Source organism: Pelmatolapia mariae, linkage group LG22 (assembly GCF_036321145.2).
Source record: "Pelmatolapia mariae isolate MD_Pm_ZW linkage group LG22, Pm_UMD_F_2, whole genome shotgun sequence".
NCBI classification, from domain to species: Eukaryota; Metazoa; Chordata; class Actinopteri; order Cichliformes; family Cichlidae; genus Pelmatolapia; species Pelmatolapia mariae.
The window spans coordinates 18741805-18759136 of record NC_086245.2 but is presented as its reverse complement, the minus strand read 5'-3'; the positions used below and the strand labels follow the sequence as shown (position 1 = coordinate 18759136).

Here is a 17332-nt window from a genome sequence, read left to right as displayed (position 1 = left end):
CTTTTGGGCTAAGGCAATCTCAAGCAAACCAGGAGAACAATCTTACCAGGATGCCCTGAATCTGCAAGTCAGAATCTTCAGTGTCAGACCAACTGTAAATATGGTCACAGTCCTATGTGGTGCTTTATAAAATAAATCACTGTGATGTCCTACAAAGTTCACTTTTTGAATATTAAAAGTTTTTCATTTGTATGATTTTTTTCCCATCATAATTGGCCTATAAATTTTTCAGTTATGGCCACGTGAAATCACACTAACCTTGACCTTTTACCACCAAAATCTAATCAGCCCACCTTTAAGTGGACATATTTACCACATTTTAAGACATATTCTCGAGGTGTTGCTGCCATATCTCATTCATGAATCGGGTTAAAGTCTAAATCATCTTCTTTAAGATCACAACGAACTCTCTGATCGTTTCATCCTTAAATCCATGTAAACATTTGTTCCCATTTTGAAGAAATTCCTGAAATATGGTGTTATCGCAAGAATGCAAAGAAGGAATACCCCAAAAACACAATGCCATGAGTCGTGGATGTTATACAGACAGATAAACTCTAACAAATGACATGGACATCACCATCACACACATTATAAGAAAGGTTTTTGATAATATATATTGTATTTATGATCAAGTAGTAAAACAGTATGCTGTTTCAGTATCAACATTTACTGTAGAAACTCTTCAGGATGGTTACTGATGGTTACTGAAGAAAAACCCGCAATGGTCACTGAAATAAATTCCATCTTTTCTAGGAGAACCATCATTTTTTTCAGGCCATTTTCCTTAGTTTAAAAAAAAAGATTCTGTTGGACCACAATTTATAAGAAATGTTTGATTTGCTGTATTTCTCTGTGTAGCATGTTTAGGCTGCGTGATGTCTTTTATTTTGAAAATTGGATAGGTTCTACTTTGCCCGAATTCCTGTTCTCCTCATTTGCACTGTGCAAATTGAGGTTGCGTGTGTAAAAATGAACACTGAAGCTATTTTAAGTGACCACTGACCTTATTTTGGATGCCTCAGAAATGCACTTGAGAGTATGTGGTGGCATTGTCTTGAGTGGGTGCAAAGGGCGCTGTTAAGTTGTGACTGTAGCGTCTAGTAAATAAAATGAACCAACGTGTGAAATATTATAATTGCAAGCTACCAAATAAAAGATCATAACAAAAAATATTTACAGATTTATATCATGTCACAATTAAGTAGGAACAAGCTGTTGTTTTCTATGTACATTTTAAAGACACAGTAAAAGAAATGTGCCCCTTGTTAACCACCGAAAAACCATCTGTGTGGAGAAATGAAGAAGTCACTTTTGGGGTTTCGCAACAGAGAACTTAGAAATAACTATTTTTCCACTTTGCACTCCTGGGATTTCCACTTTAAAAACGACAGCTGAACAAATTAAAAGTTAACAAAATAGCAAAATAGGTTTTAAACTGCAATTAATTGCTTATATTTTAATACAAGCCCTGACACTCAAATCTGTTCATGTTTCAGCTTGTCAGGCACTCAAAGATGCAAAACACGCAATAAACTAAGAAAACTCAAGACACAAGACGTGACTTGGGCAGACTGAATGCGTCAAGTACTGAACAGAAGATATACACTGGCAGGTGTATTACTTCTAGACCTCCACTCCATATTTTAGCAGCGTGTAAAGCACACCTTGAGCTAAAGTTGGCTGTGTATGAACTTTAGACGCAATGTTATAATAGGACAGGAACGGCTGCCTTATAGTTCTAATATGACTCAAAATATGCTGAATATGACCTACGGTATCCTTCTCATCCTTCTCATCTGTTGCAGCAGTGCAGCAGTGTCTTCCCGTAGAGCCAGTCGTCCTCCTAAAGACCCCAGCATACTCGTGCACCGCTCGTATCATCACACAGCCACGTCCAAGCTTTTTTTTTCACTAGTCTAATCTTTTCAGACTGGTGCAACATCTCCCTCTGTATAATCGGTGAATCTTTGAACTTCTGTACTCCGACATGATCCTACACTTCTGTCTTCAACCCTGCTGTGGCTAAAAACCCAGCTGGGTTACAAAATCAAGAAGTGCACGACCCGTGGAAACAGCAGTGGACAGGAATTTAATTTGACATCAGCTTTGTTGTATGGTGCTGTTTGTTAGGCCCTACACAACAGGAATACAATGGATCTAAATGTCTGCTTCTTTCAAATGTCAAAGGTCTACTTCTTACTCCAAGATAAGATCATCATTATGGAGACCAGCTGTTTTAATAAAAAAAAGAAAATGCTTGTTAAAGCTCGCTTTAAGGAGATGTCCACACAGGAAACGATTTTCTCTTTGTGATGCTGACAATCAGTCACTAACGGATACTCCAGGCTCTGATCGTCTAGGTAACCCTCTGATGCAGTTATCACCTTGCAATGTGTCAAGCAGTGGCATCCTTCACGCTTACTGGTAGCTGCTTCAGAGAAAAGTTTAACTTCACACCGGCAGCTGTGATTTCACCTGTTAAAGTCGCCTAATGTCGTTGACTTTTTGTCTGTGGCCGCCACACCACTGAAAATATTGCTTCCTGCGTGGACGCCCCTTTAGGCTTGCCGCTGTAATGAAATAACACAACTCTGAATTCTCTGGGCAGGAATTAACATATTTATTACACCGTAAAGAACAACAATACCAGAATTATACTGCAAAGTTTCACAGACTGACAGACCATAGTTTACAGCCCAAAAAAAGAAAAGAATTAAAATTAAGAAACAAAAAAAGAAAATAAAATCAACAAGAAACCACAGTTCTGACATAGTAGACTGGAAAGCTCTCTAGAGGACACTGACAGTAAGCGATGGAAAGACCGCTTAGCGTCAGCCTACCACTAACCTGTGGTTTTCATGTCTTAATTAAGTATTGCACAACAACTTCAAATTATTTGAGCTCTGTTTTTTTTTTCTCACAATAAATTTTCTCAAGAGAACGGAAAAACCCTCCCACCCCTGAAGTTCAACTCCTTCCCCCCCAAATTAATGCTACGGCCTTGCTGTTTGCTGTCGGCCCCTCCATTTCCCTATTGTTTCATGTTAAGTAGGAAATTTAAATAACGTTTCCCCCATTGTGAAAAACAGGCATGCCTAAACTCATAGCCTCAATTTTTTTTTCTTTTCAAAGATTGACCTTTTGTATATTCCCCCAGCTGACAAATCGACAAGCACTTCCGCATGTCTTAACAACAGAGAAAAAAACAATATAAAAAGAGGAGAAAAGGCGGTGGGGAAACAGGGAAGAAAAAAGAGCAAGAGAAACATTTCTTATCTGTGACCTTAGCTTGTGCCGTCGAGATAGGAATCGACAACACTTTTCTTTAAAATTAGCACAATTTTCTCAAATCTGTTCAAACAATTCAAACTCTTGATGTACTCTAGAAATGCCACAGGCATAAAGGAACATAACAAAAGTTTTTTTTTTCTCATTTCTATTTAGGTTTCATTTATTTATGAGGTCTGCATTGTTACCAAGTAGTGATATGGTTTTGCAGCTGTATGAGCTTCGACTTTGGGTTTTATATTTTCCTGTTCTCTTGTGCCCATTTGGTTTCGACTAGACCAGTATCAGCGCCGTGACTGATGCTCTTATCGTGCTGTAAGAGGTAGAGTGAGACTTGTTTGCCACCGAGGAATTTGTAGCAAAACACACATAGAGGAGGGAAGAAAGAAAGAAAAAAAAATAACAATAACGCTTCTCAAAGCATCATTGAATGATCGTGTTTCCTAGCTTTTTTTTCTCTTTTTTTTTTCTTTTTAAACCCAGATTTTGCCCTGATAATTATGAACACATACATTATTTGTTGTATACCTTTAAATACACTAGTGTTAAAACAGCTTGGCTGTTTCTTCACAGCTTCTGAGAAGTCGCTAGTAGGGTGTCAGACACCTTTTTGGATTGTTTAACCCTTTAAAGTCAAGAATGCAAGTGTATGTTGTAGTTAGACAAGGAGGGAGAGATGAGGAAGTACAGAGGGAGCAAACTGCCCCGAAACCTTTGTGGGCCTCCACTTGTTCCTTGAGGTCAGAATTTGTAACGCGCTTCTGTGTAGCACCAAGGTGTTTGGGGTGAGTGTCGGGGTAAGTGCTCTCGTACTGCGATTGAGAGGTTTGTCTGATTTACGCTAAAGGTTTTCGACAAAATTGCGATGGATTAACCCAAATGATATAAATAAATAAATACAGTACAATGGCGTTGGTGTGAAAGCCCAGTCTCACATTTACCTCTGCGAATCAAAAACTTAACTGCTTAAAGCTGAAATGGGCACTGAATCTGACAGTTGTGTAATGACAAAATGTGTATTAAAAAAAAGGAAAGAAATCTCGAGGATCGCTTCAAAAATGGTTTCAGAAGTTGCGTTTGTGTCACATTAGCTATTATTGCTGCAGTTAAAGTGTATCTCCGCTCTGCACGCTCATTGGGGTCAATTCACACCTTCTTATTCCACAATGTGAGACGAGTGCTCGTGGTTTCCAGAATATGGTAAAGATAAATGAATCTTCTGGCGCTGGACGTCGTTTTCTTTTTGTTCATGGAAATATGAACAAAAGCTGGAGAAACGAATGCCCGAATGTCTGAGTGGACAAACCTCTTTTCAAAAATCGTTTAAATCAGGATTTTGGTCCTTGGTGTCAGTCTTTGGCTGTTTTTGGTGTTTTTATGTTTAACTCTTGTGTTAATACTGCGTGTTACCTGGTGCTTTGCAGTGTTAAAGCTGTCAATCGGAGTCTACACCTCTGCATTTGGAAAGTTAGTTTGTTAGAATAATTTTTTTGTATTGTTTTTTTTAAATTATTATTATATTTTTTTTGGTTGTTTTTTCATTTTTTTCTAAAAAATAACAAATATTTAACAAACGTTCAGTAATGTGCATGCACTGTTGTAACTATTTAAACAACAACAATGGAAATAAAAGACGTTATGGCTGCTCTTCTTAGCACGCAGAGTAAAAAAAAAACAAAACCGAAAAAAAGAGAAAAAGAAGAACGGAATGGGTTTGGTGGTTTACATTTTTCCATCTCCTCCCATCCAGAGAAAGTGAGAATAGAAGATGCTAATACTACATACAAAATGAGTTGATGAGTTATGGCTCTATACCGACAACACAAGTATGCTGAAAAGAAGCATGCCGAGATAACCTCTGTGACAGTGCAAATACATTTATGTATGTCCCTTGTACAAAACATTTAGGTTAGCATTCCGCGCAACATGCTAGTTCTCAGAAAAGATCTGGGTCGGACTCAAGTAGCAGCTCTGAGATATAGCTTGTGTCTTTTCTTGAGGACGTAGGGAAGGAAAACTTATAGAACTACAAGGAATCTACCACTTATACACAGAATAGAAAAGAAGCAGCTTGGGGAAGAAAAAAAAAGAAAAGATAACACTTCTTTTTTTTATCTCTTTTTGCACCAGCTAGAGAGAAAGAGTTATGAAGGACTTAGAGTTGTGACTGGTTGAAGTACTATGCATTGTCACAATTGTCCAACACATATACAATAAATAACCATTGGTGACACCACAGGACAGAAGTCTTAAACACCATGACATCTACAGAAAACGAGTAAGAATGTGAAGAAAGATGAAAAATGTTGTCAGAGTCGAGATAGGAGGGGAGGTTGTCTGGGGCGAGTCTATGTTTCCCGAGCCTGCTGTCGAGGTCATTTGACAGTCTTGCCAGTGGGTTGATGACTTCACTTCCTGTTTGAGAGCGTCTGTGACCCACCGAGCGATCGAGTTGTATTTGGTCCGTCCTCCAAGTGTGCAGTGGGCAAGGTTTTTGTATCTTATCCAAGAATTCTTCCTTTTACATCAGAGAAATGGATTTGTATTTCCCAGACCACTGACCTGGATATTATTACAAGTGAGAGGGAAATAACATTGGTTGAACAGCTGGCAATCTGCTGCACATCTGCCCGTTTCGTGGCGGTCTGTGGGCCGGAGATTCAGTCCATCCCCTCTCCCCTCTCCAGGCAGCGAACATGCTTATTCATCCTTCTGTGTGTCTTTCAGGATTCTTAAATCTAATATCTCTCTTATCCCAAAGTGTTCTCCGAGACAGTTACATTCCCCGTGATATGCTGTTTGATAAATGTCTGAGGTTGACTAGTCTCGTGTACAGGAAGGAAATAACCACTGACTCCAGGATGAAAAATAAAAACGTTTGAAAAGGGCAGGTCAGATATACTTGTCTTGAGTTCACGGCTATCTCTGATCAGTCTCTTCATATTTACAGGGGAAAATAAGATAAGCTACAATGACGACAACTTTAACAACAACAGGTACAAGGACAAACAGTCAACAAGAATAGCAAGTGTAACAGTAAAAGAATGTCAACTTTTAAATTCATTCATTCAAAACAAAGAATATCTTTGTGTTTCTTTAAAGTCATGGCAAGTCAATATGACCTGATTATGGACTTCCTCTTCCTCCTTCTATGACTACGCTGCAAGATAGACAGAAGTATTGCCGTCTCATTCTAGTATCTAAGCATCTTTGCAGGGCAATGTAGACAGCCACGATAGTTGTCGGGTTGAGGGCTGGCTGTTACACCTGGGAAGCCTTTGCCTCCTACCTCTGTGTGAGTTTCTTAGCGTGGTGTGCCATCAAGGGCAGAGGAGGACGGGGTGCTAGGGGTGGATGAGCGAGGGGTGGCAGCAGGGGGGGTAGCAGCCGGACTCCCGGTCCCGCTGCTTGGGGTGCAAGCGGAGGAGCTGATGGGAGCGGGGGTCTCTGAACCCGGAACCCCTCCCTGCTGCTGGCTGGCCTGCTGCTGCTGCTGAGCCTGCAGGGTCTGACCGCACACATGGTGATGCTTCTCCCAGTCTTTATGCTGGCAGAAGGAGCCACAGTAGCGTGCCGTGTTGCAGCCGCTGCATGTCTCACTGGCCTTCCGTCCGCAGTTCCAGCAGCTCTGACGGACAGAAAGAGACAAAGTCAAATAACCCCAAAAAGTAGCAGTCAGACAAAAACCAATTTGTATTGGTTTAATGCTCTTTTCACATGAAAATCTAATCACACGTTGTGACCAAAAGTAAAGAAAATTCCACATTAAACTGGGAACTAGCAAATACAACGTGAAGATTAGCAGCAGAAAGTGGTGCACCACACAGGATACCATGAAACAAGCCTCTACTTCTATGCTTGGCACTTAAGCCTGACCCAAACCACAGACAGATAAAAAAAAATCTCTTGTTACACTTAGGGCCACTTATATATCTTGGAAACCGCAAGGAGAGCATGTCAGGGCGCCTGCATAGCCAGAGGAAAGAGGAGAACAAAGTTATAAACAGCCAAAGTTCTCCTCTGGGGCGCTTCTCTGTTACAAACATCGCTCCTGCAATTAATGTCAGATGAACGGCAGAGTTCCCTCTCAGTTAAATGATTCAACTTTCAGGTCTCTAATGGTGATTACCAAATGCTTTTACTTATTTCCTCTCAGCTCAAAAGGTAACACCCTTCCAAGCATTGTAAAGTAGCTACTCGGGGGTAATAGGTGCTTCATTATCCTTGCTTTACTTCATTTTGCTCTTCCATATGCACTAACACATAAGGGGTGGATAATCAGAATTAGGTTTTACAAAAATGTGCACTATGTAATATTTTTTCTAAAATAGTAATAAAAAACTACAGCATCTGTATAATCTACCACAGCTTGCATCAAAAGTCAAACACAAAAAGACAATAATGACACTGATGATGAAAGACTGAGAATGTGTACATTCGCTTCTACCTCGCTGGAATCCTCCTGCTGGTTGATTATGGAGAGCGCCTCTTCGGCTGCCTGGCGCTTGGCTTCGGCCACTGTTCGCTCCATCTTGGCCCGCTCGCTGCTGATCATTTCGTGAGCCTTGCGCTCAGCCTCTGACACGGCTTTCTGCAGCTCTGACATGGCCTGCCGCTTCACCTCATTCACAGCCTCTTCTGGAAAGAGTGTGGAGACAGAGGAAGTCAAGCCTCCCGTACCTGCAATGTAGCGCGTGCATTTTCACTGGACTGTATTTTCAGTACGAGTACATCATCACTTTTTAAACAGGAATAACATATTCGCTGCTGCTGATTCCAAATTGCTATATGCCATTCTAAACAACCCTTTAGCATATTCACAGTCTCATTGTGCTTGTTTGTGTCTCTGTCAGGTTTTCATTCTGCTCTCCAGTCGTTCATCCCGTCTACTTCAGGAGAGAGCAGTGCTGAGTCTGAAGTTGCGTGGATGAGCAGTTTTCATATTCTGGCTAGAAGCTTTTTTTTTTTCCTGTTATGCTTTCAGTCAGATGCTCAGCTTCTGAGGCAGCAAGACAGGCAACTGCAAGAGACCCATAAGGGCTGACTCCACAGCAATATCTCAAAATGTGGCAACAGCAGAGACTGCAACTCACTCCCACTTTAACAACCAATGGGAGTCTGCAAAAACATCTCAGTAGAAAACCTCTCTTGCGCTCTCTCCTAGCTAAAGCGCGTTCAATGAGCTGCGGGCTGAGCTTGTCTTGATGTGTGTTTAAGTCCGCAGCGCGTGCTAAACTCAACTACACACAAATGTTTTTGCTACTCAGCTCTCCTGCTGTCTGTATTTATTTATGGGAATATCAAACCAAGCAACAAATTACAACAAAAAAAAAATTTCTCCTGCTACAAATGAATTCAATTACTCCATCAGTCCAAACATGCATGTTTTAAATGCACACAACTTGCATCACTGTTTTAACAAATCTAGAAGATGCAAACTAGAAAACAAAATCTGCAATGGATTATTTCACACGGCAAAGAAAACTACTTTAACTATTCATGTTTATTTTATATTTCAAGGCCAACTTTCAGCTTAGAATATTTAATATTAGTATTTTATCATTTATTTAATATCTGACAAGATTTAAGAGCACATCAAGTCTAAATGTTGTAGACTGACAGGATAACGGGGACACTCGTCAGCTGATTTAATTAAACTATTATGATTTAGTACAAACATTGATTAATTTCCTTTAAAGAACTTTTTAAATGTCTAAATAAGCATATTTACATCAGTGTGTGACATATTAATGTAAAGTTCAACGTTGCTGGAAGATTTGGAATTTTACTACTTATTTTACTACTTCTACTTAATTTGGAAAAGAATATCCCGAGGATATTCTCACAAGAACATGAGCTGATTAATCGCAGGTAATCACTCACAAAACGTGCTTTTCAGCCGGAGCAATATGTTATTTTATCCTTGTTTTGAGGAATGAATAACCTTCCGCGTGGGTGTTAAGCGGTGGAATTCCTACAGAACGTCAAAGCAAAAGGAGGGCTTTTTTGTTTGCTCCCATCAAGCCTGTAACTTGACTAATTGTGTATGCAAATCAGGCAATTTATATTTAAATTATGCATTTCCATTGTGATCCCAGAGGCCCATGTGGTGAGGGGAAGTGGGAAACCGGTAGGACACTGTGCAAGGTGCTTGAATATTTATCACCAACTGTAAACATTTTGCCCATTTCAAACAGATGTATTCGCCGCTGCACTCCATTGTGTTAAAAATCCTATTTTGCAATCCTCCCCGGGTCACATTTAAATCAGTCTCTCCTAAGCCAGAATATGAATGAAATGGATAACGTAAAATACTGAGGATAAGGCAAATAGAGTGAAAAGTAAGAGGCCCCTTTTATCCGACAGACAAAAGATAAAATACAGCTTTATGCCTGACAAATATGCTTCACTTTCTTAGTACATATTACACTGGCGTTAAAAATGTGAAATCTGTTTTCGATATCAGACCGACTGCATGCTTTTATAAAGACAGAAACATTTTCTCTCCACTGTGATTGAGGCGAATTTTTAAACCAGGGTGCTTTTGTCTTTAACCTACTGTGCTGCTTGAAGTCATGGAAATTGCCCCGGTGCCTTGTGATATATGCCTTGTGCATGGAATTGTGATTACACACCAAATGCCTTAGATGGAAGATCGATCAAAGCTGGTGAGGGGAAAGAGAGTACTGGAGAGGAGGCAGAGTCCCGATGGTGATACTCAATTCAATTTAAATGCATATTACTTGTTCTGAGTATCTCACACATCATGCTTGGTCAAGCAAGGGGACAATTTCTTTTCTCCAGGGGGTTTAAAAGGCAGATATACTGTATCACTGGTGGAGAATACAAAACGGACTCCTCAAAGAGTGAACCCTCAGGTTTTCAAAGTGATAACAGTGACACAATGCTGTTTGTATAAGCTATAAAAAATGAATGCAAGTGCTGATTTTAATCGGGTTATTAAAACATTAAGGAGTTTCTAAACTCTACGCATTTTCCTCTACAATTTTGTTAAGTAGAATAGCTGCAGTGTCTCTCATTAAGGGGATAAAAAAAGTGCCAAAAGCAAATTGAAACCAAATCTTGCCACTTTTGACAGGAGACCACTGGGCCAGCTGTAAAAGCTCCTTATGTCCCTTATTTGACTGCAATAAAATCCTTGTAAGGCCTGACATCATATTCGGAGTGTGCAGTGCGTAGTGATGAAACGTCCTACAGAATCAGATATAGATAACCTGACTTTAAGGCAAATCTAGCAAGATTTTGTGTTGCAGACAACAGACTACACTGGGATGAAAAGGGGAGAGAGCAGGTTTAAAGGAGCCTCTCTCGTTCATCTACCTAAACATGGCCTCGAGTTCCATAAAGCATAAAGCCTTCAGACAGATTAGGGGAAAAATAGAGGAACTGTGTTTACGTGCACTGATCAGAGGCATGGAAGTGCTGCTCACCAGCTTTTTTCCAGATCTCTTCAGGGACGTAGCCAGAGACAGGCCGGTGCAGGAGCTCCCGGTGAATTTCTGGAAAGACACAAACATACAAACGTAGTAACCAGAGATCCATCAATGGCATAGTACACAAGACTGTGAAATACGTAACCTTTTGGCTTTTTTTTTTTGATGTTCCAAAGGACTTTTTGAGACCAGTGCAATGAAAGTGAATTCTTATCAGCCAGTGTACACATATTTAATGTAAAAATAGGGGGCCTAGATTTGAACTCTGGGGGACTCCACACTCAATATTATTAATTTAGAAAATACAACAAAGATCTTACAGCTAATAATAATTAATTTTGGACTCATTTCAGATTTGAGCCTCTTTAATAGTGGTTTAAAAACTTCCGAGCCTTAAGCCTCGGATATATTCCATTGCAGACAGGGACAGCTGGAGACCCAACAGTCATTCCTGTTTTACTTCTTTGAAGTCTCCTGGCTGGGCACATGCCTAGTTGGCACATTGTCATATAAATTCTTCACGGATAAGTCTGTGTGGTCACAAAAACAGGCAGGCACATGGACGTCTGCACAAACCCTCTCAGAAGGTTGCAGAGTATAATCCTTGCTTTAAGAGACCTAACAGACTGCAAGGTAATGCACATCAGCTGACACCTTTAGATTCTGTATTTAATATAGATACCTTTAAAGAACAATTAAAGTTGCACAGATTACACCAAAAAACTGAAAATCACTAGTCTTAAAAGATGAACAACAAGCTTAAACCGGCAGACATACATATTAATTATAATTTAACAATAATACTTCTAGCATGTAAGTGACTCCATACCTGAAGTTGTGTTTTCTTGTGCTGCAGGGCTCTGCTGCCTCGACTGCCCGCTAACAGCGCCTTTCTTCAGCTCCTCGGCATCGCTGTATCGTCGGATCCAGTAGTTGAGCTCCTCACGGTCAGCCTCCTGGCACCGCCGCAGTACCGTCAGTGAGCGCCTTGTTTTTTCCACCATGTCCATGATGCAGTTGAGCAGCTGGAGGTGACAGGGAGCAGACACAGCGCTGAGTTTACACATAGACAGGATGAAATGGGCTGATTTGAATTCAAAGAAGGTGTCTTTGTCAAGGGTAGGGTTCTTCACATACATGTAATTTCAAACATCGTTTTGACTGAGCTCACAAAGAAACAGAACATTTCTCTTAAAAGCATCCAACCTTTAACAAAGACTCACCACAAGATCTGCTAGATAACAATTCCATATGAACTTATACTCAGAAAACTTACAAAGACAAAACTGTAGAGTATAGTAATAAAATTGTTATTACTTTTCTTACATGGTCAAGGTGCTTCCACTCCTCAGCCCATTCTCTGTCTGTCAGCCTGTGGTCAATCACTTCCTCCTGCCTCGTGCCTGCGTGCATACCTGCAAAAACGAAAGATAGACAAATAGATGGACAGATAAACAAACAGCAACTCAGCATGACACAATCAATTACTCCATCAAGCCCTTGCTTCCCTTTTCATTTGAATTCAGTTTGGCACTCTTTCTCTATTCATTTCTTTTCCCTGCTCCCACACTCCCCCTTTTCTCTGCTGTCTCCATATCGCTCTCCCACCCCGAGGGCAGGACTCAGATGACTGAGCTTCTCCTCCAGTAAACATCCATCACAAGGTGAGACATGCTAAATGTGTCTCCTATTTTTAAAATAGAGCCCAAGTCATTATTACAGCTTCATCAAGGCCAGCTTTATGAAAAAAAAAAAAGAAAAAAGGATCTAATATGATGATCTCACATCTAAATGTGCCTCACTTTTTATAACGTCTGTGGCTTCTGAGTCTCACTGATTATAATGATAATCTGACTGATTATCGTAATAGTTATTCATCTCAGTGGATTATAAAGATATGAGAAACCGGTGAAATGTATGTAAAGTGATCTTGTGCTCTGAGATTTACAGTCGTGTACACAAATGTAATCCTCAGTATCCTCACCAATGGGCCTTGCTCTCTCCCGGATCTCTCGATGATTAGACGCTGGGTGTCTGTAGGTGTCGCGGTAGTGATGGGCAATGGCCATGTCGTCTAGCCTGTAGTGCTGTGGAGGGAGTGGGCCTGGGTGAGGCAGACCGTTGGGTTGGTAGGAGAGTCCATTGGATGGGCTGAAACGCTGGGCAGGGCTTATAGTGCAGGGCCGTTTGCTGGGGTGAACGTCCGGATGCAGAGCGCTGTCTCGTTCAAAGCCGTTCTCTTTGGTTCTGAGTGGAGACACAGACAAATAAGTAATGTGGCTGTCGTTGTTGCTTAGACTCTTTCAAACAGTGGCGTGGGATAATTTCCTTTTTTAATAAGGTCATCATTTTTTTCTTAGTTTCTTTTTTCTTTTAAGTGTCCGAAGTACCGGCAAAATTTTTCACTCGTTTTAATATTTGAAGACAGAATACGGGGCCAAAGCTGGCATAAATCTTTGCCGTTATTACCAAGCTCGAACAATTTCTAGTGACAGCTCTGCAGATAACAAAAGGCTTCCTGAGGTGCATTGGATTGGGAGAAAAGGAAATAAAAGAAAGGAGAGCGGACGACACAGGAACAAATCAGTGTGATATTTACATCACACCTATTTTGTAAAAATAAGTGATACAAAATGTGTTTGTTACAGTTATTTCATACAAGAGCCAGACCTGAAGCATATCAGTACAACAACTGGTCCGCCCCCTTGTGCTGTTGGAAATATTTGAGTCCAACCTACCAGACAAAGCACTTGCAATGAAAGGCTACTTTTCCTGGATTCCTTTTGGAATCTTTTCATTGAAAACATGTCTATTCAGACACACACACACACACACACACACACACACACACACACACACACACACACAAATAAGCCTGAATGTGTGTGCTCGCATGCTTACATGCATACTCACACAAGTAGTTTTCAGGGGATCAGGTGGATTTTTGTTAGCCTGCTTCCAAAGATTAATGTGGCCAGGTGTGTTATTGTGTGAGCACGCTCGCACACGTGTGCTCTGTATGCCTTTGTGTGTGTGTTCTCACTTTTGTCACTTCACAGTTACAACTTGCCAACCTCCCCCGCTATCTGCAGTCCACCAGTTTCCTCTCTCTCTCTCTCTGTCTGCCTCTCTCCTCTCCGTTCCCATCTCCCTCTCTCTCTCTCCGATGAACAGATTGAACTTCTTAATGAGCTGTTTTTATGGGCTCCTAATGCTCATCCACAGCTCTCCATATGCTCTTTCCCTTCCATTCGTCCATCTCTCCGTCTCCCTCGACTCATCCATCCACCCCCCCACTCTTTTCTGCCCAGCCTTGCTGCTGCAACAATATTTATATCTACAGGCACTAAAGTATACGCGTGTGAACACATTTACAGTCACCTGTGCAAAACCCCGGTGTGCACGCCCTGTTAAACGATACACACGTGGTAATTTGCGCGCTTATTTTTGAATACAGTTCAGATTTTCTTTACAGTGATGCGATTAAAAGGCACCAATTTATATTTTTAATATGTGCATTTAACTTTAAATTTGAAACAATGCAGGAATATTATTTACTGACTTTATTTCTCTTGGAAGGAAGTATGTTATGTATGATTATGCTGTATGCCACGGATGGAATTAATATTCTGGAAATGCACTAAAATGTAATTCGCACAGTGTTTTCCAAAAAGGCATTGCTATTAGAGTACGATGATCAGTAATACTGTAGTCTCAGATGATATTTAAATATTGGCTTTTTGAGCATACACAGTATCTAAGGCTATACTCTAATTTTCCTGGTCTGTTTTCTGCAGGCGATGGTATTAATCAGAATGCATTGATAGTGCATTGTTGTCTGTAATTAAGAATGCTCATTCAAATTCCAATATTCTGACACAGGCTCCAATAAGTGGGAATGCAGAGCAGTGGTAAGCAGAAACCAGAGGTGCTTAGCCAGCCATATTGGTGCTGGAGCCTCATCTGTATGTGTTATCAGCCCATCTCCCTAGGCACACACACGCTCACGCAGACACACACACACACACACATACACCACACGCACGTACACACAAAGCACGCTCACAGGTTCACGCAGGATCCAGAATCACGCACAAACACAGACACACGCATTCACACAAAGACTGCGTTTTCACACTGAATACAGATACCTACCCCCCTTCCGCATATTCCCTCTCACATTTACACGCGCACCTTTTCCACTAAGCTCACTCCCCTATGCACCAGACGCCCTGCAAATGTGCAGGTATTACAGAAAAAGTCTGCCTATCCGAGTGTTTGGGGAAAAGAGAGGTGAGAATTATTAATATCACATTCAGCATTTTTGTCCCTCAGCAAATATAAAATGTACATTTTCGTCTCCCCTGCCTGTATTAAAAATTCTGACCCACGGGGACTTTATTTCACAAAACAATACATACATTGTACTCCACAGCTCCCACAACAGATCAGATATGTTCACGAACTCCAGTGCAAAAAAACCCCAAACAGTTCTGTATGGGTCTGTACATGTCTAATAGACTTTGCTGCAGGCTTGTTAGCCTCTGTTATTATTCTGATTAGAGAAGAGTGTAAAGCCAAACTCTAGATTTTTAGCCTGATCTTATGGTTTGTTCATATCGGAGCTCTATCACCTCAAATTTGTTTTACTGGGGCAGCAAATGAGCTACATTCTTGAACATGCACTTACACACACCATTGGTCTGGATAGATTTTTTCTGTGCCAGACAGAGAGGAAGATGGCTTTTTTTTTTTTTTTTACGGCGCTGTGTGTTTCTGGATGGAACGTCTCAGTGCTTGTCCATTAGAGCAAGGAACATTGAGTCATTACCAAAGTCCGTGACAGCAAACGGATGTAATGATTTGGCTGGGGTGGGGGGAGTTGAAGTGATGTGGAGACTCGTACAAACACAGACACACACTTTGTACTTACACACCCGAGCAAGCGTGGAAATAACTTTATAAGTTTGGAATCAAAAACACACAAATCGGAGGGCTTCATACACATTCAGTGACACATCTATTCATGCTTTTCATTACGGCACAGCTGTCTTCCGTCTTTTTTCCCTGCGTATGTGTGCCTGGGTGTAGCCAGGTCTACTTTTCCCATCTCATGTTCTCCTCAGTTCTGGCCCATTAAGAGCAGAAGCCAGGAGCTGAGCTGTCCAACGGAGCACATCATGAGACCCGGTGGCGCACTGGCAGACGCTTCCCATACATACATTTGCACATGACACTATTGCCTTGCGTTGGCTCAGCTTGTGTCTGTGGAGTAATGCAGGGGCTCATGGGGATGCAGGCATCCTCAAAGGGATTTATGCATGAGCTCAAACAATAGAGGGTAAAAAAAAAAGTTTCATCCCAGGAGCTGGTAAATGTATAAGCTTTACCCACTGATTCCAGCTATCCTCTAAGAATTCCAACCCAAATCAAGATTTATTAAACATTTAAAATGATGAAATAGTAATATTTGAGAGTGATGTTTGGTTTTATGAGTCACCCACCTGTCTGGTGTCCTCCTTTTGCCATTCTCATTCACATCCAGCAAGAGCTCTGAGGAGTCTACTGGGGAGGTGGTGCTGGTGTCCAGGAGTAGCTGCTCATGCTGGGCCAGGTACTGAGCCGGGTTCTGCTTGGCCAGCCTGGCACAGTGCAGCAGCTCCCTCTGAAGGAGCGGCAGGTTGGCCTGCAGGAGGAAACAACACTTGATTATTACGGGAAATTCACAAGAATGCTGATGACTGTTTCCTGAGTGCTCAAAGTAGGTGCAAGAATTTAAGCAGTGCGTGCCTTTCAGCCTCACAACATATATAAAGACGATTACATTTTCAGGTAAGTCTCCTTTGGTGAATAATCATTCAGATTATGAGCTGGTTACTGTTTACTAAAACTTCTTATCTCTGAAACACAATATTGAAACTTTGGAGGTGCAAAAAGTGATAAAAATGTACTAAAAGTAATAAAAGTGGCACTTATGACTTACAGCAACACTATGCTCTGCTCTGAGTGCTTTACGTTGTAACAAAGGTAAATTTAATCATATTAATGCTCTGGAAATGTAGACAACACACAGTCCTAACACCCGACATGTTACCATCCCACACAAAGAACTGAATCACACATAAAAGCCAATGTCTTATAAGATTTTCATTCCAAATACCACTTTATTGTAAGAAGAGATCCATTTCTTCCATACCATCTCACCCCTCTTTGCTCATTATTCCTGAACCACCGCAGCTTTCTGGGACCCAGAGTGCATTAGCGGCTGTAAAGTCTCTCTGTGGCATAAAATTTTAAAAAACACAGCAGCTATTTTCAAACTCTTTGGCATACTGTAACAAGGGGGTCTACTTTCTTGTGTGGAGTTACGGGGCCATGCAGGTATGCGAACATCGACTTCAAAGACATCTGATGGCGTGCATTATGAGGCAAGAAGATGAAAGTGTTGCGTCAAGCAGGCTTAGAATGAGAGTGGGGGCTATTTTGGCGAGGCACATCACAAGAGCCTTTGGAGAGGCCATCTTTGCAAGTTTTAGGTCCGTTAATCTTTGCTTTGTCCTCACAATCATAATCTCTCTCGCAAGTCT

General features: G+C 41.1%; 1 protein-coding gene across 4 annotated transcripts in view; it reads right to left on the bottom strand.

The window, feature by feature from the left end:
• Positions 1–2612: 2612 nt before the first annotated feature.
• runx1t1 (RUNX1 partner transcriptional co-repressor 1) overlaps positions 2613–17332 on the bottom strand; it is a 57591-nt gene continuing 42871 nt past the window's right edge. The window contains exons 5-11 of one of the 4 annotated variants that reach the window (XM_065470905.1): positions 16250–16431; positions 12730–12992; positions 12063–12160; positions 11575–11770; positions 10743–10811; positions 7739–7971; positions 2613–6919 (exon numbers count right to left, since the gene is read on the bottom strand). In XM_065470905.1, coding sequence (XP_065326977.1) covers positions 6596–6919; positions 7739–7971; positions 10743–10811; positions 11575–11770; positions 12063–12160; positions 12730–12992; positions 16250–16431 — 1365 coding nt within the window. In that variant the 3' untranslated portion in view covers positions 2613–6595. The remainder of the gene's footprint in view (positions 6920–7738; positions 7972–10742; positions 10812–11574; positions 11771–12062; positions 12161–12729; positions 12993–16249; positions 16432–17332) is intronic. The other 3 variants (XM_065470907.1, XM_065470906.1, XM_065470908.1) reach the window with 3 other exon arrangements.